Raw genomic sequence first — 27490 nt, forward strand, 5'->3', positions numbered from 1 at the left:
TCAAGCAAAAATACAATAAACATGTAAATAAAACAGTTGAGTAAGTAATAACGTTGAGTAAGTAATGAAGGCAAATGAATGTAATGCACTGAACGTGTTACTGATCAATGGCTCAGTTACAGTTAAACGGATGGCATGATGGCTTCTTTTTCACTTATTTCCCTGGTAAGGACCTGAAGAGTACAGAACTACATGTAATTACACATACAATATGCCCGAGTTTATATCAAGAAAATAATTCATGAGATGAATATATGAATACACATATTACATTAGAATAGACAATACCGCACAAGCTCCTGTTTAATGCTGCTAAACCGTAAATGCACACAGGTGATATATGGTAATGACATAAGGTGTCAATCAGAAAGAACTTTCAATATTTTCGTTACCTTAAGAATGTTCCACAGTGTTTTGGTATGTAGATGCGCTGATTGACTCATAGGTCACAGGGGGAGTCTCTGTCATACCTTCATAGGTACTTGTATCTACTGCAGCATCCGCTGAAGATATAATTTATTACGTATTCCAACAACGAATTCAAATCATAACTCCTTTCTTACTGGCACTCTGGTAAATTTGACATAATACAGTGTTGAGCAAAATGACAAAAGCTGCATCTACCTTTTGTATTCTCATAAATCTTCAACTGTGAGTACTGTTGTTTTTCTGTTTCCAAATGTAGATACTGAGCTGGCCCACTGATCTGATCTGAAACAAATAAATGTGAAACCATATCAATGATTTAAGTGCTAAACAGACACAGACATAATGGTTACATTGTATATCAGCAAAAAGGAAACACCCAGTACCCAGTACATACCTAATGATGAATACCCTCTGTTGTCCATTTCTACAGTTTCAGCATTCCTGGTGCTAGGAAGACAATAAGGTCTGTTACTGACAACCATAATGTCATGGAGCAATACACTTCAGTTTGTAATATGCGTTTTAGCTATATTTGTATGTCTCATCTTATTCCATAATTTCAGATGTTATTACATTGTCATTGTAAACGTTGACACTTTGAGTACCTGTTTCTTGTTGCAGTGCCTGAAAATAAGGAACATCGCATCATTTACACACATCGCACGTAGTGAAAAGTTGCGAAAATTGTAATGATATCCACAAAGAGAATAAAAACTTTATATGACTGTAGATATATAATATATGCAACATTTCACAAATCATTTGCTGGCACAAGTACATCCTTTTCCGTCAATATCCTATAATACATTCAGAATAAGGAATCCTTACAATCTTTCTTTCAAACATTTTCATCATTGTCATGGAACGTCATTGTGAAATTACCCCAATTGCCTGCAAATAATATTCAACTATTTTACAATGTACCTTTTAGAATATTTCCGATCCTGTACCCCTGTCTGAACAGTACTATCAGGACAATTCCAACAATAAGCAAAGTAAGAAGCATGCCTCCTACTGTAGATCCTGCTATTACCCCTGTACTCGTGCATGGAGTTTCAAGTTTTTGCGGATCTACAATATAAACAAATATTCAGATGAAAAGTTATTCGTTTCCACTTTTCTACTTTCCTACAAATATTTTGGTCACTTGTCTAAGTGGCGGGTAATCACAAAGAATACAGACGTTCGATTCATAACATATGTACAATGTGTAGATCTAATTCCTTATTTTGCTCATACTGTTATAATTATATGAGGGAGGGTACAAAGGTTCTAAGCCTAACAAACAAAACCACCGATTGTAAAAGTGTTTTTAATTTGTTTTGCAACCTAGTATCAGCTTTTCCACTTCTCATACCGACAGTGAAGCTTTTCAATTCCAGTCAGGAAGAAGTGATCTGAAGCCATCCTAAAGAACACCTTCGTGGATGGCGCTATGACGATAACGATGGCCTCAAAGCTAATGTGAATGGGTTTTACTGGGTTGCTTCAGAAAACGTTTTCCTGACTGGAATTGAAAAGCCTCACAGTTGATATGAGAAGTGTATTGAAAAGCAGGGATATTATGTTGAAAATTAAGATAAAAAACACTTTCACAATTGTAGGCTTCGTTTGTTAGGCTCAATACTTTCTGACCAGCCAAGTTCATACCAGAAATCCGTTTTGTGCTAAAACGTATGAGTTGTCAATTAGATTTAACTGATTAGATTAAACAACTTGTGATTACACTTCAGTGACACATACCTCCAGCCGTCATAGTTTCTACAAATACATATCTGTTAGAATCTTCATAGTCATTTTTAGCATGTAGTCGGAATATGTAAATATCTCCCTGTTTCAGCCCTGTCACTTCCACAATCAACATCTCGCCAGTGTCTTCATGAGAGTTATACACAGTCCACGTTCTTGTAGCAAACTGACGACACTCAATCAGAAACGTCTGAGGGTGTCCACCATTGAACCCAGGCAGCCACGATAACCATACCGACGACGTTGTTGCATTATCCAGGACTCTGAACTGTGTAGGTACATCTGGTGGCCCTAAAACAAATTAACAAGAAACGGGTGTTATACTGTCATTTGAGAATGTTGAAATGTTATGATAACTATTGTGAAACTAAAATCAACATAAAATGAGTAAGCAACAACTAGAAAAAAAGTTATTGCAATATGTGAATAGATGAATCCAGATCAATAAAAAATCAGCATCTCACCTTCAGTCACTATTCTGACTGTGTATGCTACTGAGCCGCGAACACCATTGTCCACTGTCAGACTGTAGTCCCCGAAGTCCTGTTGTTGGAGGTTAGTAAGGTGTAGTCTGGCAGTGACTGAGATGTCGGAGACAGGGCTAGAGGAACCAGTGAGGTCCTGGCTGGTGCTGGTGGTTCTACTCCAGGTGAATGTAGGAAGGGGGTAGGCCAGGACTGACACAGACACGTTCACGTTACCACCCAGTCCAGTGGCGTACTTGAGTTGAGTGGGGACTGACTCAGCAACTCGAGGAGAACCTTATGCAAAACTTTCTCAATGACTCAGAACATATTCTAAATAAACAGTACAGTTAGGTATTTAGCATGATATAAGCAGGTGTATTTATACTTCTACAAGTAATACTCCTACTCTTGTTAGTACTGTTATTACTAATACTTCTACCACCACCACTGCTACTACTATTGCTACGAATACTACTGCTAATACAACTACCAATTAGTATCATAAGGATACTAAGAGGAAGACGGAAAGTATCTAGTATTAACCTGTGCCCAGATGATCATATTTTACTTACAGTTGACCAGCAACTCCACCCTCTGGCTGACAGGTGCCCCGATGTTGTTAGTGGCAGTACAGGAGTAGTTCCCTCTTTGTCTACAGTCTGCTGACTCCAGTCTATATTCTGCTGTCAGGGAGTTATCTGCCCTTGTCAACTCCTTAGTTCCATTCAGTAACCTAATTACTGACCTTGGATTACCAGCACTATCCAACTGACATCTGAAGTTCACTTGATTAGACTCGTTAACTGTCACTGAACCACTGATCGAGTTGGCAGTGAACATACTTAAGCTCGCCCGATCTGAAAAACATAGCACAACATGTTGCATTCCATATTGTGTGTACACCGGATTTAGCGAGGCTAATGTGACGAAGAACAAAGATGGCCCTATATATGCATTTCAAGTTATCTATTATTTGTATTTTACTTCATGTATTTACACATATAAGTATGGTGAGGGAGAATATATTTTAGTCATGTTGCAGAGTAGCCCTTCACTAAAGTATGACATCCATCTCATTAACTGTCAAAAGAAACTCATCCTGGACATCACAGGCAGCACAGATAATGCAACAATACGGCGATTTGCATCAGGGATTTACCTGGGTGATTGACTGTATATAGATCATCTCAATCACTGTGTCACATCGTTTGTACGTCCCTATACCATTGTCTGTACATCACACCAAGCCCCCTACCGCATTCAGTATCCACCCTTTAGTAGATCAACTAACTGTGTTTTGACATTTGATGAAGTGTAAATACATTTTATTTTCAGTTGGAACCAAGCGTTTTAGCGCGATATTACAAATGTATAGATAAAAGGTATCTATTTTACAGTGGGACCACATCACATTTCAAAACAGAGAAGGTTTATCTCCATCTACTATGACGCCAACAGCGCTTTGAAAACGGCGATTTCTTGGGTAAATAGGTAATTCTGAAAAGGGGTCACGGATAAACTTAGTCCAAAGATATTTGTTTTTTTTTCTTTGCAACCTTCTTTGCACTATTTCAAGATTTCACGTCATTCGAAGCAAGTGTGTGCAAGAAATGTGACCGTTGTTGCCCCGAAACAGTGGTTCGTGTACGATTTGATAAATTGTGACTGCTCTGGAAAGTATTTTATCAAGTTTGATAAGTTGTTATGATCAAGTCCATGTGATGTGGCGTCATCGATGTCAGGACATCATTTTCATAGCCTTGTATAGGAATGTTTTCTGATGGACTGCCAAATCTTTACGGTGGTGGTTTATGGAAATATCAATGAATGTGGATAAAAAAGCATTTGTAAACAACATGTTGTCATGAATAAAGTTTTTTAAGAAACATTTTTATGATATTATATCTTACTTGCATTGTAGGTTGTTTCAATGAGGAAATTGCCTGTTTTGAGTCTGTTCACCATCGAACACTTTCATATTCATTATCATTTCTTTGCACAATATATGCCTTCGTTAAGTCTTGTAATCTCATCATCGAAGCAGTCAGGGTTATGGCCCAGAACATCATATCGTCGCCAAAAACATCTGATAACAAACTACCGTATTTCCTCTATTAGACGCTAGGCCATCTCTTACTTTTGCGAGCCGTTGACCCGGCGTGAACCTGTATTCATACGCAGGTTTGTTTGTGTGAAAAGGCTTGATATAACTAAAGGGATGTCCGTAGCAAAAAGGAAACCTCTTTTTAACCAATCAGAATCAAGCATCATTCAATGTCATGGTAGAATTAGTTAGTATATTTTAAAAGCTCCTGAAAATAATTCCTCTACTGAAGTCATCGTGATATTTCTCCAACCAGATGTCAGAGACCTGAGACCTGTAAATACATATGTCCAAATGTATAAGAATGATACGTACATGTACACCCATCTCCACAGAGTCAGATCTCACTACACCTGCTCCCCCTGTAAACATATGTCCTCCCCCCCCCCCCCCCCCTCCGCACTCCCCACCGTCCGCCGCCGAAATCCACCAAACACATCCCCTACACCACCACCCGCCCGAAAGGATGTTCATAGCTGTAAACATATGTCCAGTAATCGAATGATACTTACACTGTACATCCACTGTCATCTCCCTAGACTCAGAGCGAAGTAATGTTGTCCCACCACAAGGACTGAGGGTGTTGGTAGCTGTACACACATATGTCCCTGCCTGTGATCTCTGTATGTTACTGATGGTCAGAGTAGATCCAGTCTGAGGAGTAAAGCTGCTGTAATCTTTCTTTGTCCATGTCACGGCTGCTGCAGGGTTGGCATCCACAGAGCAGGAGATGTTGAGAGTCTGTGACTCCCTGACAGATGTAGACTGGGGAACTGACACTGAAGGTTTGTCTGAAAGCAAATGCAGATCTTTACACATTTGCCTCAAACTAGAGTTTCATATTTACATGTTTAAAACATTTGTCTGCACTACCAAGCCACATAAAGTTTTTGCAGAAAGCAAACCAACAAAAGCAACCATGTGAATATTGCCACACACAACCAGTTTTTCAGTAGTAACTTATACTCTATTGTGACAGCTGAAGCACTAGATATTCCCACTGAGTTCCTCCCAGCACATGTATAGCTTCACGCACGCACGCACGCACGCACGCACGCACGCACGCACGCACGCACGCGTGCGCGCGCACACACACACACACACTCACACACACTCACACACACACACACACACACACACACACACAGACATCCTTGTCTTTCATTAGTGTAGTCATGATACTTACACTGCACCTCCACTGTGAGGGCTGACACACTAGATGCCCCCACTGAGTTCCTCCCAGCACATGTATAGCTTCCCCAACACACACACATCCTTGTATTTCAGTAGTGTAGTCATGTTACTTACACTGCACCTCCACTGTGACAGCTGACACCTTAGATGTCCCCACTGAGTTCCTCCCAGCACATGTATAGCTTCACACACACGCACGCACACAAGCAGGCACGCACGAACGCACGCACGCACACACACACACTCACACACACACAGAAAAACACACACACACACACACACACATCCTTGTCTTTCATTAGTGTAGTCATGTTACTTACACTGCACCTCCACTGTGACAGCTGACACACTAGACGTCCCCACTGAGTTTCTCCCAGCACATGTGTAGCTTCCCTACCACACACACACACATCCTTGTCTTTCAGTAGTGTAGTCATGTTACTTACATTGCACCCCCACTGTGACAGCTGACACACTAGATGTCCCCACTCAGTTCCTCCCAGCACATGTATAGCTTCCCCAACACACACATCCTTGTCTTTCAGTAGTGTAGTCATGTTACTTACATTGCACCTCTACTGTGACAGCTGACACACTAGACGTCCCCACTGAGTTCCTCCCAGCACATGTATAGCTTCCCCAACACACACATCCTTGTCTTTCAGTAGTGTAGTCATGTTACTTACATTGCACCTCTACTGTGACAGCTGACACACTAGACGTCCCCACTGAGTTCCTCCCAGCACATGTATAGCTTCCCCAACACACACATCCTTGTCTTTCAGTAGTGTAGTCATGTTACTTACACTGCACCTCTACTGTGACAGCTGACACACTAGATGTCCCCACTGAGTTCCTCCCAGCACATGTATAGCTTCCTCCACTGCTCCTGGAGACAGGGCTCAGGCTGTACTCTCTGCTTGTTGCTGATGGGATAGGAGAACCGTTGTGTGTCCAGATGTAAGATGTCACTGGTGGGTTTGCTGCCGTCACTTGACATATCAGTTGAGCATTGGGCTGCCCTACATAGACCGTGTGTTGTTGACACGTGGGGCCCAGTGTTACCTCTGGGACATCTACAAGTATAAGTGATATTGATGTAAGTATCAATTTACGTAACGTTACGTCGTTAATTTGTATAAATAATAACAATAACATAACCAATATTTCCCAAACTACAGCATTGTGATATATTTAAGCCTCTAACATTATTCCTACAGCTGGGCCTATGCCATTGACGTATTACATGGATCAGAATGAAAACACAACTTTCAGAAAACAGTTCTAGCCCGAGAGAAACATGTGACAATGATGAAGGAAATATACTTTAACGCAGCAGGAGATGGTTAAGGAGTATTCTGAAGCCTAATGTGACCCCACCTTCCATAAATCACCACATAGTTTGCGATGATGCCACTTAGTTACGAAGTCCTTCATCTATGTACCATATGACCCTCTCGGTGAGTCAATTACTCTGACAAGTCATTGCTTTTTACCATTCGGCATTAGATACACTTTTTTATTTTGTTCATCCAATGTAGCAACGATAGTTATTTCAAAAGTAAAAGTGATTTGAACGATATTTTCACATATTCTGAACATGCATTTCATATGAATCGGATTCTACCAAGAATTGTTGATTAAAGCGTTTGGTTATTTAATGTATTTTTGTGCTTTTGTTTTGGTATGAATACATTATTGCACATGTTAAAAAGAACAATTATATCTCTATATTTCTTGTGTTTTTTGTCAACACTTTATTTATTATTAACGTTATTTTACGTAGATGAAAAATCATTGCATGTAAAAGTCAGCTGTCATATGACTGTCCTCATAAGACACTTTCTGCAGACATACTATATATTTCTAATTATGTGCGGCCATTCAGCTCCATACAATAGGTTCATGACCGCCTCCGTGGTGTAGTGGATGGAGCATCTGCCAGGTGAGGGGAAGGTCGTGGGTTCGATCCCCGACTGCATCATGCCAAACCACGTTTAAGAGGCTACAACGAGGACTGGTCGGCACAGAGTCCGTATTCTGTCGGGCATTTATGTTAAACCGCGGCATGGCATCTCAGTAGGCTAGCACTGGAAAATCAGCATTAGTCAGGACTTGAACAAGCAGTCACACATATACACGTGCATGCACGTCGCTATATAAGTGCAAATATTTTGAACGCGGTCATTGAACTCCATTTCTCCTCACCACACCTCACCAATAGGTTCAAAAAAATATAGCAGGTGTTGGTTTATGTTTGACAAAACTCACATGTTACATCCACGGAAACACTTGAACTGTTATCAGTCCCGTGTGTATTGGAAGCCTGACACTTGTAGGAACCTGTCTGTGACCTGTCAGCCACCGGGAGAGTCAGTGTAGCTCCATCACTGTGGACTGTCCCACCCTTGAACCACTTGTATGTACACGCAGGTCTGCAGGTGGCTGAACACAGGATACTTGGTACACTCTCTTGACCTTCCCTCCTGGTGTAGGACAGAGTGGAGGGTTGTAGGGTCACGGCATAGTGTCCATCTGTCAGAAAGGAAGAACAGTGAAATAGATTAAACCAGTGTATGTACACACAGATGGCTGAACACAAGTTACTTGGTACACTCAGAGAAGAGGGTCTCAGCATAAGGACCATCTGTCAGAACAGTGAAACAGATTAAACCAATGCATGTCCACTCTCTTGACCTTCCCTCCTGGTGTAGGACAGAGTGGAGGGCTGTATGGGCACGGCCATCTATCACAAACATAATGAAGATAATGCTCTCTTGCTACAGTAATCAGATCACTGATACAAGTAGCTATAACTATATCATGTTTATTAATCCAAGTAGTAACATAGTAACTGTCACTACATATGACAGCACAGGATGTGGCTTTGGGTGGCGTTGTTTTTCCATCATTTGTGACAGTGATATTGAAGAAGAGTGCAACCGCCTCACGTTTATTTGGCAACATTATTACTTTATTTTGCAATATTCAATGTATACTTGCACTGAGGCTTCATGACGTACACTTGGCTCCACTCTGACTCCAGACCCTGACTTTCGCTGGCTCTGCATCTGTAGCTGTGACTGTCCCGGGAACTCACTGTGAAGGTGTAGGGGGAACCAGGGGAGGTAACTGTGATGTCAGTGTTGTCACGCTGCCAAGTGTAGGTCAAGGTCAGGCCATGATTAGCTGGGACAGAAGTAGAGGTTGAAATGCAGGTAAGTGTCCCCTGTCTTCCATATACAGGGACTGATAGTCCATTGACGCCTGGTTTGGTGGGATGACCTGTAATTAGAAAGCCAACACTTTTCATGTACCTGGTGTCATCACTGATTTTCAGCGACCCATTCATATACTTTTCATCAGGATTGTGACTTTGTGCCAAATGGAACTGGTTTCTCTGACGTTGACGTTTCATATATTCAAATTAATCAAACGTGTTTATTTATTTATATTTTTTTCAATCTAAAGTTTACACAATATTCGGCTTTTCCATTGGACGAGAAGTCAATCACATGACCGCGAAACTGAGTGTATGAACGACACATTTTGACGTTTATACGATCTTCACGAGACTGTATCCTTGAAATGACGTTAACACTGACGCACTACTTCACGATCACGGGGCTTTGTTAAATACATCTTGCAAGAATGATAGAACGCATGTTCATGAATAGTTGAAAGTGGGTATTGACCTGCGTTATCAAACATGGATATGAGTTGTTGGTTTAGACGAAGATTCTTATGTCAAGCTAATACTTTGAACAGAACCAAGTTGATTTCAAAACACGATATTAGGCACTGACCACTAACTAATAATTTAAATAACTTATAATATGCTAGTTTAAGCGAATCAAAATGCAATTCGGGAAACCACGTCACTCCGACTCATTTGTAAAGGGAACTTACCAGGGACAACCAGCTTCTGTCCACACTGAGGTATGATGTCAGACAACCCATTCATTCCACAGATGTAGTTCCCAGTATCGGACCTGCTGACACTGCGCAGGTCAAAGGCCATAATCTTGGGGATAGCAGTTAGATTCCCGGTGTAAGTCACACGAGCTGTGTAGTTAGGTGCTGTCTGGTGCTGATTGTTAATTGTGCTGGCAACCATAACTGCAGTTCCAGATGGACTGATGACATACAGAGCAGAGACAGCAGACCCATATGTTACAGCTGGTACCTGCCACCTAAAAATTGGCTGTCTCAGACTCCCTCACCACCGCATCATAAATGTACACATGTAAATTACAAATGAAATACACAAAACAAATCTGTTATATGGTGCCTTAGATTAATTCTGGTCATTACTTGACTCACACAAGTAGTGAGATAGACACATTATTCCATGTCAAGACATGACAGGAACTGTAAATGCCATCAGGAACCCTCATTGTCTTTCAAATGCAACTTAAAATCCTCTATTCAATTTGAGATAAGTTGAAAGGATTTGGAGCTGAAAGCACGTAAGATCAGGGATTAAACTAATCACTCCCACATATAATCTGAATTTCACATGTCACATATTTTGGCATTAGCAGTTGTGATTTATACAATAGTAATCAACTGTTTGTAAGTTCTGTAAGAACGATAAAGTAACTGAATTTATGATAGGTAAGATAGAATGTTGTGCATTTTATCTTTACAGAAAAGACTCTGAGGAAATTTACAAAAGATATGCAGTTGCCATTATGGAAAATAATGGGAAAGATTATAGAAAATCGACAACGATTGCAAATCACGTACACGTCACAAAATGAGTCGTGAACATAACCCAAAAAATAATCAATAATGTTGATAAAAATAGCAAGCCAATTTTGCGTCCTCTCTTCAAACAGTCAAATTGAAACACAAACCATGTGATGAGCTATGATTAACATACTACATGAGTTCATTTGTAAATTAGAACGCCACATGTCACGTGATGTGTTGATTAAACCACGAGTTTGGAAATAAGTTCGCCACGAGTCTCATGTTGATGAAACTAATGCTAACTCATGAATTTGCTAAATACTCGATTGTAATTGGTCAAACGGAGGTTTCCAATTACAATAATGACCTTTCATTGAAAAAGCTAATTTGACGACTGCTTCACTATGGAGAAGTATTTCTCTCTCAGTCAGTGTCGGTAGGCACATGCGCATAATCACATGTATCAGTACAGGTTACAACTTGCAGAGTTCCGGCTACCATATTCTCCAAATGATGTAGGGAATATTCGAAAATAACTATGACTACAAAACTAAAGAGGTACCGAGTGATGTCAATATGGTAACATGTTCTTTTGATAGTCATATTACACCTAGTCCTTCCTTTTTCCTGTTTGTGTGTCTATAATATATATAGACGTCGACGTACACAATCATACACGGATCATGTCCCAGACGTGCTCAATGGGGGAAAGGTCAGAACTCATGGTTGGCCATTGAATCAGGAGATGTTTGCCATTAGAGGTAGTCAGCTATGGTACGTGCACGGTGCCAATGCGTATTAGTGCCAGTATATTGTCTCGGTAGTTATGTCTAGTGACCCTTTAATGGACAATATGCTCTGACGTTCCGTCAGCCATAGTGATCCTGCCGCATGTCATTGCAGACCCAACTCCAAATCTGCCATGTTGCCTTACGTTGACTCATCTGCACACATTACATAACACCATACCACTGGCGATTACTTCAGTCTCTATGCTCTAAACACCATTGGCGTCTGGCTAAAATTTCAGTTTATTGACGATGGTACAACACGTGGTCGCCGAGCATACAGCCGGCAGACAATTTCTAATCACCTGGTCAGTAACTTGAATTCTGGTGGCCTGGTGCCAGTGAACAACGATTTGATTGGCTCAATATTTTTAAGACTGGTTTCTGATTAATCGATCCGAGACTTATGTTGTTGACCAATGCCGCCCTGTGCGGGGCCAATCATTATCATTTTGTGTCAGTAGAAAATGGTTCCAAAGTCTGCAAACCCCAGACTATGAGACATATTGGCTACCTGTTTCTGATTTCGACCAGTTTGAACCAGGCCTTAAGACCTTAAGGGGTTCATCACGTAGTAGACAACGCATTCCCAATCTGATCCCAAAAACAATTGCAGTAGAGCAAGAGTAGAGAGCTTATGTCTTACTGTGGATAATGCAAAGTAAATGAAAAGGCTAAGAGCGACTTGGCGGCCTTTCATTGAAGTGTCAAAATCAAGAATGACTCCCTACCCACGTGCACGGAGGAAATAAATGGCCCACGTGCTATGTTTCGGCTGTGTCGGGGCGTTAGGCGTTGGTTCAGAAACCGTTCTATCTGGCAGTCATTTTTCAAAGCTAATCTTTTACCTGATGACCGATCATAACCCTTGTAGTTTATGTTTTCCTTTATTTGCTTCATATGTGCCTACTTCATGTTTACATACAGTGTATCATTGTTACACATTTTCAATATGCAAGTAAATAAATTTGATGTAAAGAGCAACAACAATGATTAAACATGCACAATACTTTGTTGAAGGCTACTATCGGTGTTTCCTTGACTGAGATTAAAAACTCACTGAAACGATTGCACTCACAATCTTCCCTGACACCAAAGACTTCATGTTTTGGTTTTTGTAACAGTGGAATGAAGATCAACCTTTTTATATAATCAATGTAGAGCTCCGCTGCCTGTAGATTTAACCTTGCTAAATTGCAACACGTGACGTGACTTTGCCAATGTTATATTTAGCACATTGAAACCTACATTGAAAAATGCATTTTATTCATCTCCTTATAATGTTATTTAACCCAATAGCGTTCTAAATGTGTGAGAAAAGAAAAACTCTAAACCGCATTATCGAGGGTTCGAATCCCATTTTCGGCCGAAACATGATTCTTTTCTTATCAAGATCATATTCGCCCCTGCCAATGGCAACTTTGGTCTCACTTAAAATATCTGACACAGTCTGGTATAATTGAAATTGTCATTTCAACCATTATGCATACTCAATCCATCTCTCTGGAAACTATATTTTGTAAGCTAGTCTAAGGAGAAATTTAACTTACCACTGAAGAATATTCCCAAAACGAAAATTATCGTGGCGGCGTTGTAATATTCATTGATCCTACTAGTCGACATATCTCTGGAATATTATAAATTAGACAATTACTTTTAAAAACGATTAACATTCTTGATAAATGTGTATATCATTGAAATGCTAGAATAATTTTTACAGTGATATAATTCCTTTGTTTCAACATGTTCATATCCATTAGGTAGATATAGAATACTAAACGAGCTTCCGTGAAGAAAGAACTTTTCACACGTTTCATAAAATTGGTATTACACGGGAGCGAGTATAGTATTTTATTCATTATTTGCCGTTGATGTGTGTTTTTTTTAAATTTCACTGTCGTGTGTGAAGAGGCGGACATCTACGCGGTCAAAATCTTAGTCTAATGGAGTTTTACAGAATAATGATTAAAATACATCTAAAGTTAATACTTATGAAATTAATACCATACAACAGCCCGTCGTTAGAATTCCACAAAGCTATCGTAGCACTAGAGTTATCGTAACTCCCATTCTTTAACATAGACTTAGGACTGTCGTTGCGCTACGATCGCCTTGTTGAACGGGGACCGGCGCCACAAGGTTTACAATCACGTCACAACACCTATGACGTAAATGTGGAATTGTGTTGCAAGATCCACTGGGAAAACAATGGTTAAAATTGAAAGCACGCACTTTCATATTGCACATTGCGTAATACAACTGTATGTTTATTAGACGGTTGATCTCTTCACGGGCGAGTAATAAAATACTTGTTCTTATTCTCATTTAACACCGAACGCAATATACCAGCTGTATTATGGTGGTCTGTAAATAATCAAATCAAGCCACACCATACGATGTGGACATTAACCAAGCCAGCGAGCATGACTACCCGATCAAGTTACTCAAGTTACGAAAGTCATTGTGAAAACTCTGGTTTATATTACTACCCACTAGAGATCTACATCAGTTTTAAGGGGAAGAAAAGATACACGAGGAGAGATTTACTTTCGTGTGCCCCAATGTGTTAAGTACACAGGCATGACATTGATCAATGTGTACAGTTGACAAGACCATATAAGCATAACTGTTGAAATGTCAGATCATTTATATTATAATAATACTTTTGCTTTTGGGTCATAGTCATTTTGTTTTCAACTAAGCCCACGACGACGTATTATATACTGCATTTCCATCCATAAATACGAATTATAAGCCAGTGTCACTCTTTTCCTCGCTCAGAATTCATATCACATTGTAGTTATACCCAAAATGTTATTAGCGTGGGTCAGTTGATGCTCATCAGCATAGTATTTTCAGACTCCAGTATATTTATATTTTAACGATACATTTGCGTTTGAGCCTATACCTATTGAAATACAACGGCGTATTACATGTTGTAACCCCATACTTAACTACGAATAAGTGATAAGCTAGTGACTGTGTTTTCCTCGCTCATCCTTTATATCACAATGCAGTGTTACACCTACAGCTAATTTTAGATTTTAAGGTATCAGTTGATGTCTGTACATACCTGGTGCAAGTTTCCGGTTGTGACGTACGATATACATGTACTCTGTGTTCACGATAGACATACAACCCCAGCACACGCAGACAGTAAAAGGTTAAAGTTATCTGTACCAGATCACTTCCTGATGAGTGGTACTTTGAGTGTACTGTATGGAAGTTCCATCGTATGTTTTATACGCGGCAGACGTACAAAACCTCAACACGCATTTACATACAGGTATTGACCCAGTATAAATAAAGTCGTATTATAAAACAGATCACTTCCCGGTTAGTTGTGTACAAATAATAACGTATGTCGACAATAACCTACTACCTTTTCAGAAGAAGGTCACATGAACATACAGGAAGCTTCAGAACTGTATGCAAAACAGAAGAGAAGAATACTGTAAACGTGCAGGGGATTGATTTGAGACCAACGGCGAGTGGTCTGACCCTGGAGCGAGTGTTTTGGGCCTGGTAGAGGGGCATGATCTGAGCCTACTCTAACAACAACCTGGAGTGATCTCAGGCTGGGCTAAAATTACTCTTGCGTGAGTTCCAAGGGATTAATATGAGCCTGCTACGCCGGGCGTATTTCCCTGTGGTATATACAAACTTACAAAGCACGCACTGACACACAAAGACTGCTCCGCTTGAAATAGAGTTATAGTCCCAAGCAGAATACTTCCTCGATTGACAAAAAATAGTTGAACGTTATCTTTGGCCTGACAGTAGAAAGGGTTATAACATATGAATAACAGCCAAGATGTAAATGGGCGTGTTTGGTGCGAGTGTTTGTGTGACGGCTTGTGGGAACGCACGCCTTGGGTTATACCCAGATTGACTGATGATGATTTAGAGCTGAGTTGACTGAACACGGCTTTATTGTATAGTATTGTGCCACTTTGCCGTATTTATGTGTATTTGATTAAGATTATCGTGTTAACAATGTGTACTGTTATCTTATCTGTTTTTCCTATCATAATGTTATATATGTATATGGAACCTTGTTAGAGATACGAGGAAAATTAATAATATTTCTATTCTGTGTGCTCGAGTTAATTTCACGATATGATGTGCGTATCATGCGTACGCGTTACTTATATCGAGTTACTTCGGTTTGTGGCAAAACAAACACACGCTTACATTTTCGACAAATTCTTAAATGCTTACAGTGCATTTTGCTATTCCAACCATGCATTTATGAATAACTATCAAATAGTGCTGATATCAGGTATTCGCGACATTGTGAGCGTATCCTGTCCTTCCGGCGGCACCCGTCGCAAACACCTGCAAAGACAAGTCAATGGTTCACCTGAAAAAACACACCAAACATGGTCCAGATAGGGAATTGCATCGGACATAATTTTTGTTACTGATGCGTCAAATTTAGAAATGTCCTCCTCATTGAGTAAGCCTACTAAGGCCTTAAATGTTGTCACCCTGATCAAAAATCTTTTTGAGCAGGCGTCTGATGACGCTCTTTGAAAAATTGTAGAAAGAGCATGCACGTGTCCATGGATGCATACACTTTAATACTACGTATCTACACAAATACAACCAGTGTTAACATGAGCTCATCCTTAGATATGCATGTCAGCTCTTGGATGTATTACTCAAGGAATGCAAATACATAATGTCAATAAATAGGTCTTTTGTTACAATCATGTCACCATTTCGTTTCTGAACAAAATTACATATTGAAGATAAAAAAAGATTTCACATACATTTGCTCGTGTCCCATGCGGATTTCCATGGTTATAAGCTCGCCTTCAATGCATACATGTTATATGCCACTGTCTGTACATTGCGACCCAGTGGCACATTTACCCCTTCAGCCGTGGCCCATAAGTTTCAAGTGTCTCATTTAACATTGACTAAATCTACATTCACGTGCCTTTAATTTATTCATGACGACTGTCGTCTGAGTCAATGCAGGCCACTTGCTGCTTTCCTTTCAAAATAATCGTAAAGCGAGATCAGTAATGTAATTTATTCACGTACAGATACAGTATTTGTTGTTTGTTATTTGTTGTTGGTACATCCCACAATATACCTTGAGCGACCGGCTGATAACGAATTTACCTAACGGCATAAATGTCGCACCATTATCTAAATTATCTTCATCAGTATGACTGGGAAACCGTTTCTTTAAGGCTAGCAGGCGCGGAACCGGTTGACCACGAATTTTCATGTCCTAATCAGTATAGCTGGTGACCCATTTCACTGACTTCTCGGCTGCTCAGTGTTTTGCATTATACTCAGAAACGCTTGTTTAAGTTCGCTAAACTGCATGTGACAGGCAATCAGTTTCGAGATAACACAATTGTATCATTTTTTTAATATTGGTAATTAGTTCGGCATTCCCCAGTGGGGTATATGAAATATTAACCCTTACTGTTCATGTACACTCAGCCACCAATCAGAAACAAGTATCTTATTGCAAGGTAGGATAATGGTGAATGTAGCTGCTCAAGGATATAGGCCAATGTTACATATTTCGTTGACTGCAGCTGACCAAGGGTTAAACTTTTATATACAGTGTTTAATACCAGCATCGCATATCAAACCGAATGTATCACTGTGAACCTGAATAAGATGAAAATTGCTGAACGAACTTTATTCAATATTACTGTAGTTCAAGGAAGAAAACTAGATGCAATGCATAGGCTCTGAACATACACATTGTCCTCTGTTGCGTGTACGTGTGTAAAGTGCTGAAGGAACTGTATTCAAACATATTGTAGCTCAACGAGGAAAACTAGATGCAATGCATATCATGTCAACATACATATTGTCCTCAAGTAGGTGTTTGTCGAGAGTAGTTTCCTGTCCATGCAAGTTGTTTGAAAAGAGAACAATACACAGGTCATAGAGAGAGTGAGTCATTGCAGCCATGGGGACACGTAAACAGTTTAAACTGTTTATCAGGATAACTATCTGTATGCATACAAAGTACAACATATCTCATGGGACTTACAGTCAGAAACTAAAAACAAACATGCATGTTTTGCAAATCAAAGTTTGTAATTGTGCACAGGCGAAATCCATGCTGTAAGCAGATAAGCAGGTAATATTTTATATGATGTTCATAATAGGATTCAGATACATGCGCATCATCAAGTTAGAAATGTACTTTTTTAAAAAGTAGGGAATACTCGGAAATAAATTAAAGTTTACGAAATTGTAAGAGATATTAGTTTCTAGTAATAGTGGTATGATAAGAAGGGAACACGTTACAGCAGGTATGTTGGGGTTACTTGAATCTGTTCCATAGTCTGCACAGACTGTGTAACATTGGTTGTATTGGCCACTACACACTGACTTCTGCCAGTTTCCAGCATGCCAATAACCAATAGACGCTCCGCGCGTTGTAGACGCCTCACAATCACCAATATGGCGACCCGTGAAGATCCTGTGTATAACAGGTCTTCAGCAACCCATGCTTGCCGTAAAAGACGATTATAAACGGCGACTAACGGGATCGGGTGGTTAGGCTCGGTGACTTGGTTGATGCTTGTCATCGTATCCCAATTACGTGGATCGATGCTCATGATGTCAATCCCTGGATTCTCTGGTCCAGGCTCGATCATTTACATACCGCCGTCATATAGCTGGAATAATGCTGAGTGCGGCGTTAAACAACAAACAAACAAATCAATATGGCCTTCACGGCCCAAAACGGCCTTTGCACGTGATTACATTCCGTATATTGCAAACACAACAATCACATCACACTTTGTTGGAGCGTTTGTCATGTTGTCTTATAACTGGTACATTTGAGATTTTTCTTGGTATCCTTGACTGGTTCTACTAGGAAAACGTTAGTAGGCACTCACTCACTCACGAAAACAGAGAAACTACGAGCTTCAATGTAAACGTTCCTGAAACTTGGTTGAGTAAAGTTAACTTCATGACTGATATTTCTGTGGTCGGTCCTGTAATTGTATCCATCCTTTCTAATCATCACCTCGATGTTGAGCTCCACTGTTCTCGTAGGGGGACGCACCGGTGGCCTCGTGGGATACTTGCGGCGCCACTGTCAAGCCTTCGTAGCTACCTGTCTGTTCTTCGGCACCAGCTGAAAAAGTAAATTCTCAAATTGAAGCAAATGCAAGTGTTCCCTTTTCTCATTATGACGAGCATCGTTTCCCACAAATGTTACCTGTATTGCAGAGTTAACCTGGACAGTTACATGTGAATATAATAAATGATAAGATCAGGCATACTTGTTATTGGCGACTGTTAGATATTTGATCTAATAATCGGAATATACCTTTTGTATTTTCATATATTTTTAGCTGTGTGTACTGGGGTTTGTCTGACTCTTCCTTCTTCAAGCTTGAATATTGTTGTGGTCCATTGACGTGATCTGAAGCAAACCATTAAGCCAACATGATAATTGTATAACTTACAAGCATAGTTAAGTGTATTTTCGACCGAGAAGTGTCAAGTATACACCCTTGATGTATAAGATAAGTTCTATTCCATATTGAAAGGCCTCAGGCCCATAGTACAATTCTGTTTTCGGGAGTGGTTACAGGTCCGTTTAACAGGTCATATTCTAATTAACATAGCATGATAAAAGAACATTGATAGAGATTTTAGAGTATCTTTAGCAGTTGTTGACATGATCGTTATAAATTTTTGTAGAATGGGATGTACATAACAAGGCAGAAAAATATATTTTCTTCTGAAGTGGTCGTATTTTGGATAAACTAACAGAAAATGAAACTCATCTTCAATCACATTTAAACCACATTGCTCACATGTTCTTAATTCTCTGGCTATGTTTCTATTCCTGCCTACTTCGATCCTGAGCCTATGAGAGCTGCATCTAAATTGTGCTAAACGTATTCTAAACTATTAAAGTTGATGTCAAACAAATATTATTCTGGGGAAATTGTTGTCTTAAAAAGCTTGTAATAATGGCATTTTTCTGAACTTAAAATATGCGATGCCCATTTTTGTAAGTATATATCCTTAAGCCTTCACAACCTTTGTTGTAAGATGTTTGACGTACATTTAAAGATCTTTGGTTGAACACACATAGCTTCATTACGTTTGGTCAACACGATACTAACAAGTGAAGTTGTCGTCCACATACCTAAGGAAGAATAGCCAATGTTGTCCATTTCTTCGATGTCATGACCCCTGGTGCTGGAACACAAAATGTAATGTTTCGTTTCTTAAAGTGCAGAAATAGAAGATCATGTTGTTCATATACCACTTTACAGTTACATGCATTTGTACGTTATTTCAAATGGCTTAAGCATTTTTTTATTGTATGTATACATTACCTTTCTCGTGAAGGAGTTTCTGAAAGTATAACAAATATATTCAGATCTAATGTTAAATGCACATGTAGAATATTTCAAAGACATTTACATAGTATACAGCTCAGCATCAACTTATAGATAAAGAACAAGCACGTGTCACAGAAAATAACGTCAATTTCCACTGAGAAGTCCAAATTTATCTAGAACTAATGAAAATCTATGCCGATTGTATGATGTAGCAGAATATACATACAAACGACATCTGTGGCTGCTTAACTACACATGTACATAATGTTTACATAATACAGTTACTGATTAATACAGGTTAAACAGCAGCTAAACAAACAAATAAAGCTTACAGAATTAAAGGTCTTCCGGGGCCCGGCATGACTGCTGAATAAGCTTCTGTAGAATGTTACAAACATCACAAAGCCATCACAAAAGGACAACACGTTCGGTACACCGATGCATAATAGGTTGTGAGACAGGCAAGGTTAAACGTCGGGAAGATATGTATGAATAAAGGTGTCTACGACTTGATGAGATAACCCAACGTCCCTGCGGTGTGCCATGAGTTATCAAAACTTGCTACATAAACAGAAAGAGTGACATTTGAACAGGTGTCATATCCACATGACAACTGACATGGGGCTATATCCTGAATTAAGCTCATTTGCTGTCATAACCAGGACTATATCACTACATTGCATTCCCTTTATGTTGTCCGTGAACGTTAAAGCTAATGAATGTACAGAGGTGCAGGATGGCTAACGTTTGAATACCGATTGAAAGATATTTTCTGTTGTCATTTTATACAATTTCCGAAAAAGTACAGTTGTCATGATCTAAATATAATTAATACTTTTCTTTTTACAATTACATGCATTAACATATCAATATACTAAGTATTTAAAGATGCATTTATGTATCAACTTGATCGAAGGTCTTATTTGTCGTGTCTTTTCGATGTAACCATTATCTCTTCGATGTCACCAATATCTCAACAATCCTACTCGCAACACTGCAACAGGTTAGCATTACGTAGGCGATCAACGTTTCCTTGAGTAACCTCTCTGACTGTTTCCAGTTCGGAACCCTTTTCTGTATAACAGCATCAGAACAATTCCTTCAATGAGTAAAGTAAGAAGAAGAGTTCCTATCGCAGTTCCAGCGAGTATTCCACTATTTGCAGCATCGGGATCTTTGGTATCGGTAGGAGCTGCAATGGTATTAAATCAGTGATGAAACAATTATGTTCATACGAATCCTATTAGCTTATATACAGTTTGTTTGTTTGATGCTTAACGCCGCACTCAGCAATACTTGGACCAGACAATCCAGTGATTGACATCATGAGCATCGATCCACGCAATTGGGATACAGTGACATGTATCAACCAATTCAGCGGGCCTGACCACCCGATCCCGTTAGTCGCCCCTTTCAAGCTTAGTCACCTTTTACGGCAAGCATGGGTTGCTGAAGACCTATTCGGGTCGATTATATACAGATGTTATGTATGAAATGGCGATCTTCTCAACAGCAAGGGGTCATAATACACAGTAAAGTTGAAGTTATTATGAATACACCGTCCACAGTGTCAACTAGATATGAATCTTAAACTATTAATTGATTAGTTCTGTGCATTGATTCAAACAAAAATATAATGAATCGCCTCCTAATTGTTCAAACCTTATAACTGATGGATAAGTATCCATAATCAAGCATTCAAGATAAAACTTCAAACAAGTCATTCTGCCAGAAAAAACAGTTACCTCCATCCGTCTTCGTTTCCACATAGACGTATGCCCTGTGTGAAGGTTCATAGTCATTTCGAGCATTTAGTCGGAAAATGTAAGTAGTTCCTGGTGTCAAGCCACTCACTTCTACCACCATCATCTTGCCGGTTTCATCATAGATATTGTACACGGTCCATGTAGTGGAACAATACTGCCGATACTCAACCACAAATGTCTGGGGGTGTCCTCCATTGAACTCAGGTTGCCATGCTAACCATAAAGACGATGCTGTGGCGTTTCCACTTGTTCTAAAGTGTGTTGGTGTCTCAGGAGAGTCTGATACATGTAAATACAAGAATCATGATATATTTTGAGAAATGAACAAAAAGACACTAATTGAAAAAAAGAAAATCACCCACAAAACATGTAGCTTTGTAGCTAAAACCGAAGACATGGAAACCAAAATAAACTGCTGACACCTCATGGTATTACACCAAATGGCTATTGTAAAATTTCAATCCCCGAAGTCCTATTGTTTGAGGTTCTTGAGGCAAATCTAAATAAACATAATATATATCAAAAATAAAAAAGCTTACCTTCATACACTATGTTGATTGTGTATGCCACTGACGCGTCCATACCATTATCCACTGTAAGGCTGTAGTCCCCGAAGTCCTGCTGTTGGAGGTTAGTAAGGTGTAGTCTGGCAGTGACTGAGATGTCTGAGACAGGGCTGGATGAACCAGTAAGGTCCTGGCTGGTGCTGGTGGTTCTACTCCAGGTGAATGTAGAAAGGGGGTAGGCCAGGACTGACACAGACACGTTCACGTTACCACCCAGTCTAGAGGCGTATTTGAGTTGCAGGGCAGCTGTCTCATCTAGTCGAGGAGAACCTTATAGAAATAGAAACTCACAATGGCAAGTGAAGTTAATTTAATACGAACATATGAACATATGTGATTACTCATTATAGCAACAGAAATATCCTCTGAAAGATAGTAATAATCTTTTAAATCAGTCGTTTTAACATATCACCAGGTTTTTTTTCTATTCCTTGTGCAGAGCAACTATCCTTCTTTTACGTTGTTTATTTAACTATTACAGGTATGAGCAAACGTACATGTGACAATCAGTTCCACCTTTCTTGTTACCATTTCACCAGTCATAAGTTTATTGTCAGCTGTGCAAGTGTAGTTTCCTCTGTCCCTGCAATCTGCCGTCCAGTTGTGATATACCAGAAGGACTTTGTCGATCGTCTTTAATTCACTGCTCCCGTTCATCAGTTTGATGGTCGATGCTGGGTTACTGTCTACTCGACATCCAAGATTCACAGATGCAGTGTGAATGTGTTTATAATGGGTGGGTCTGGAATCGTTGAAATATAAAACGCTGAACATAAGAAAACTGGTGGCTGTACATAAACACATTCATATAATACAACCCTTGATACACTTGATATATAAAACGAACCATATTGCATACACAAAAATGTATAATGTCAAAATTGTTTCAAATATACCTGTAATTAATTTCTGGTAATAGGGTACGTTTAACACGGGATTAGCAATATCACGAGCTGGGACACCAAACATGCGCTTCGTACATTATACCCAAGTGGGGGAATCGAACCCGGGTCTTCGGCTGACGATCAAGTGCCTCAACCAATGGGCTACCCCACAGCACCTGTCGAAAATGCGTGCTTAAAGGGGACGATTGTTTCAAGTATAGGAAAACATAGTCCCTCGGACAGTCACATGATTTGTATTCTTAATTATACTATGCAAATGTTACATCATTGATCTTGTGTGTTTTTAAGTGAACTTATTCCTCTGAACTCACCACTTAATGAACATGATTATACAATCAGCAGTCGATCAGTGTCAATCCAAAGCTCATCTTCCTCTATATTCCAAACCTAAACGGAAACTACAAATACACCTTTGCCCAGCACTTACACTGTGTTCTGACGTATAATCTTTTGAAAGCATTATTATTTGAAAGGAATATTATGCATAACGTTTGCAATTGAATGTACAATCATAAAAATACATCCGATGTATATTGGCATATTTTATTCAGCGGAGATTGGTATTTACTCGATTTTGATTTCAAATCGCCAAATCAATCTTGTTGAGATGCAATAAGCAACAAGCGTTTACAGCAATCTGATACGATAGAATCTAATAAAACATATCCCGAAAGAATACATGTTATCCAGTACCTTGATATGTTCATAAATGTTAGTTTACTCTCACTCCCGACCACCTTAAATGATCTTTCTATTTGCAAAAATACTGCTACTCACACTGAACATCAACGTGGAATTGTCCAATGGCTGACCCTGTTTGTGTTAGAGTGTTGGAGGCTGTACAGTTGTAGAGTCCTGATGCTGTCCTGGTGATGCTGGTGATGGTGAGGACAGGGCCACTAGAACTGTAGCCCGGGCCTGTCCACCTGTAGCTGGTTGTGCTGGGGTTGCCGGGGACGGTGTAGCTGCTGCAGTTGATGTGTAGAGTTGTTGTCTCTGTCACAGGGAACGTGGGCGGAACACCTGACATGGATGGGCTGTCTGGATAAGCGCACGTATATCTATAACTCAAAACATTGACGCGCAAGTGCATTGCATACAATACATCATGCTTCCAGGTTCACATCACATCTTGATTTGGAAACTAAAACAGAGAAAGTAAATCATCTTTCGAATCAGCTTTTTTCGAACGTCCATATGCTACATCTTTAATGCCAGATTATGATGTCGATGCCTTGCACAAGTATAAGTATACGATTTGCATACTATAAATATTGGGTAAAACACCAACGTTACCCACATTGATCACATTAACAAATAAACTTTGTGTTATGCCGTATACTGACATTGACAAGAGACTGAACAACATATACCATTCAATGATGACCAAAGATGTACATGCATTATTCAAATAATTATATACACAGCACATCCACTGTCACTTACACCGAGTTAGGTATCAGTAAAGATGTCCCCACACAAGGGCTGTTAGGTGCTGTAGACACAATAGGTTCAGTATTCTTAACACTGATACTTACAGTGTACATCCACTTTCACCTGCAGAGAGTAAGATCTCCCCACACAGGGATTGGAGGTGTTGGTAGCTGTACACACATGTCCAGTATTTTAACACTGATACTTACACTGAACATCCACTGTCACCTGGAGAGACTTAGATCTCACTACAGATGTCCCCACACAAGGATTGAAGGTGTTGGTAGCTGTACACACATACGTCCCTGCCTGTGATCTATGTATGTTACTGAAGATCAGTGTAGACCCAGTCTGAGGAGCAAAGCTGTTGTCATCTTTCTTTGTCCATCTCACAGCTGCTGCAGGGTTGGCATCCACAGAGCAGGTCACGCCCAGTGTCTGTTTCTCAATCACAGTTTGGGAGCTTGGAACTAAGACACTGGGTGGGTCTGAGGAAATTGACAAATAATGTACACAAAAACCTTGAGTTAGTAAATGACACTATTCTGATAAATATATAAATGAATCGGTTGGAAGAATCATATATTTTGACGTGATATAAATATCCATTTTACTTAATTATCAAGATACAAATACATGTTGTCAACATTGGCCTTCTGTGTTTCCCACAAACCAAACTTTAGTTTAAAGTTCTCCAATCAAATTGTTACATCACCATTATGGCAAAAACCCGTTTCATAAGGACTAATCAGGGCATTGAAAGATATACTGCTGACAGTAGATGAATTGTCAAAGGACGCATACGTTCAGACATTTACTGAAAAATATGAAGGCACTTATAAAAAAATCAAGATGTTGCATCCATAATTAAGATATTTCTAAGAACTGATGTAGTGATATTTTGACATTTGGGATGGTGAATATATGTAAAAATTAGAATGGAATTTCTCACACTGTACATCCACACTGATCCCTGGAGAACTTGATGTCCCCACTGAGTTCCTCCCTGCACACGTGTAGTTCCCTGCACTGCCCCTGGTGACAGGACTCAGGCTGTACATGCTGCTTGTTGATGACGGGATCCTGGATCCATCTCTTGTCCAGCTGTATGACGTCACTGTCGGATTAGCTGCCGTCGCTTGGCTTGTCAGTTGGACATTCTGTTGACCTACATACACTATGTATGGTCGACACCCTGCAGGTGGTGCTACCTCTAGATTCACATCAGGGACATCTGTGTACAGATAAAGTAGAGTATATAAACATACATCAGATGTTGACCTACATACACTCTGTATGACCGACCCCCTGCAGGTGGTGCTACCTCTAGATTCACATCAGGGACATCTGTGTACAGATAAAGTAGAGTATATAAACATACATCAGATGTTGACCTACATACACTCTGTATGACCGACACCCTGCAGGTGGTGCTACCTCTAGATTCACATCAGGGACATCTGTGTACAGATAAAGTAGAGTATATAAACATACATCAGATGTTGACCTACATACACTCTGTATGACCGACACCCTGCAGGTGGTGCTACCTCTAGATTCACATCAGGGACATCTGTGTACAGATGAAGTAGAGTATATAAACAGATTACAGCTGTCGACCTACAGATACAGTAAGGCCGCCACCTTGCAGGTGCTACCTCTTGATTGATAAAATTCACTAACATACACATTTTAAATTTCATGTACGAGGGTAGAAATATTGAGTGTAATAACGTGCATTTGAGTGATTGCGTATGCATAATGCCTCTGTGTTCATGGCTATTATTCAAATATGGCACTTTATATTGACACAATTGCTATACATGGCTTTCAAAGTCACATTTTCTAAATGAAGTCTTTCTGAAGATATTAACTGCTTCCCTTGTTGTTCCACCGTGAAGATTCCGGGGTAGAATAGGTCTTCAGCAACCCATGCTTGCCGTAAAAGGTGACTATGCTTGTCGTAAAAGGCGACTAACGGGATCGGGTGGTCAGGCTCGCTGACTTGGTTGATGCATGTCATCGATCCCAATTCCGTGGATCGATGCTCATGATATTAATCACTGGATTGTCTGGTCCAGCCTCGATTATATACAGACCGCCGTCATATAGCTGGAATATTGCTGAGTGCGGCGTTAAACAACCAACCAACCAACCTGCGTTGTTCACTTACAATACACAGTGACTGTAAGTGTTGGAGCACTGGAAGTCACCCCCGTGGCAGTGTTGACAGCAGTACAGATGTAGTCTCCTGCCTGGTTCCTGGTGATGCTGGTCAGACTGAGTGTCCTACTGTTGGAGACTGTCTGTGTGCCTTTCTTCCAGGTGTAGCTGCAAGGTTTACACGTGGCGGAGCAGACCACTGTGAAGGAAGGGGTGACAGCTTCTGTCACTCTCTGTGGGGATGACTTGTCGAGTGTCATATTGTTGAATGGTCCATCTGTAATTTCAAAAGTTTTCATAAATTGATAACTGTCTGACAACAAACCACGAGTATCCGATTATGGAATGAACACTGCTTGTTTATATGTTTTTACACGATGACACACAATAAGCCAGACAGAAGCCCCAAAAGAGTGGGAGTATCTATCACATATCTGGAAGAAACTGGCAAATACTAGAACAGTCACTCACACTTTCTGCTGCATTAGTATATTTACAGTATTCAGGATGTGGCACAGTACACTTGTATGTTGATATCCACCCACGGTGCACCCACAAACACTAACAATTTCTTCTTACTTTCACACTCTCGGTTCTATTATAGTAACCACAGTACACATGCAGTGTCATAGCTTCATTAGATGATGTCCATACAGTACACACCCCTCGGACTAACACTCTCCTTTGTGTATAGTACTTACAGTATACATCCAATGCCATTGAGTCACTGGGCTGTATTCTCCGACACTCCCATCTGCCATCATACATCAGACTGACACTGGTGATGTTCATGTAGTACACGCTGCTCTGTCGACTTACACAGCCACAGGTGAAGCCTTCCACTGGTGTGAACTGTGTACATGATGACACAATGAC

At 40.0% G+C, this 27490-nt stretch overlaps 2 protein-coding genes across 5 annotated transcripts; both read right to left on the reverse strand.

Moving 5' to 3' along the window:
- Positions 1 to 10114, reverse strand: LOC139441733 (synaptogenesis protein syg-2-like). 4 transcript variants are annotated; one of them, XM_071222522.1, is made up of 13 exons: positions 8215 to 8244; positions 6778 to 7019; positions 6058 to 6085; positions 5262 to 5540; positions 3218 to 3502; positions 2643 to 2939; positions 2173 to 2469; positions 1354 to 1500; positions 1035 to 1053; positions 824 to 876; positions 625 to 711; positions 393 to 503; positions 1 to 173 (listed from the first exon to the last, which is right to left on the reverse strand). In XM_071222522.1, exons 4-12 carry the CDS (start codon positions 5278 to 5280, stop codon positions 394 to 396), a joined length of 1314 nt encoding a protein of 437 aa, XP_071078623.1. In that variant the 5' UTR covers positions 5281 to 5540; positions 6058 to 6085; positions 6778 to 7019; positions 8215 to 8244; the 3' UTR covers positions 1 to 173; position 393. The 4 variants fall into 4 exon arrangements, with proteins under 4 accessions (XP_071078623.1, XP_071078622.1, XP_071078624.1 ...); XM_071222521.1 differs by lacking the exons at positions 5262 to 5540; positions 6058 to 6085; positions 6778 to 7019 and adding exons at positions 8947 to 9228; positions 9853 to 10114 and having other exon boundaries at positions 8215 to 8478; XM_071222523.1 differs by lacking the exons at positions 6058 to 6085; positions 6778 to 7019; positions 8215 to 8244 and adding an exon at positions 6510 to 6615.
- A 6823-nt stretch (positions 10115 to 16937) lies between these two features.
- LOC139441710 (neural cell adhesion molecule 1-like) lies at positions 16938 to 24047 on the reverse strand. The gene is made up of 9 exons (XM_071222506.1): positions 23795 to 24047; positions 22610 to 22900; positions 22086 to 22382; positions 21526 to 21825; positions 20823 to 20972; positions 19775 to 19793; positions 19582 to 19634; positions 18751 to 18846; positions 16938 to 18555 (listed from the first exon to the last, which is right to left on the reverse strand). The coding sequence occupies exons 1-9, from the start codon at positions 24045 to 24047 to the stop codon at positions 18434 to 18436; spliced, it is 1581 nt and encodes a 526-aa protein (XP_071078607.1). The 3' UTR covers positions 16938 to 18433.
- Between the last annotated feature and the right edge of the window lie 3443 nt (positions 24048 to 27490).

The sequence above is a fragment of the Haliotis cracherodii genome, unplaced genomic scaffold, assembly GCF_022045235.1.
Source record: "Haliotis cracherodii isolate W230 unplaced genomic scaffold, xgHalCrac1.p SCAF_43, whole genome shotgun sequence".
NCBI classification, from domain to species: domain Eukaryota; kingdom Metazoa; phylum Mollusca; class Gastropoda; order Lepetellida; family Haliotidae; genus Haliotis; species Haliotis cracherodii.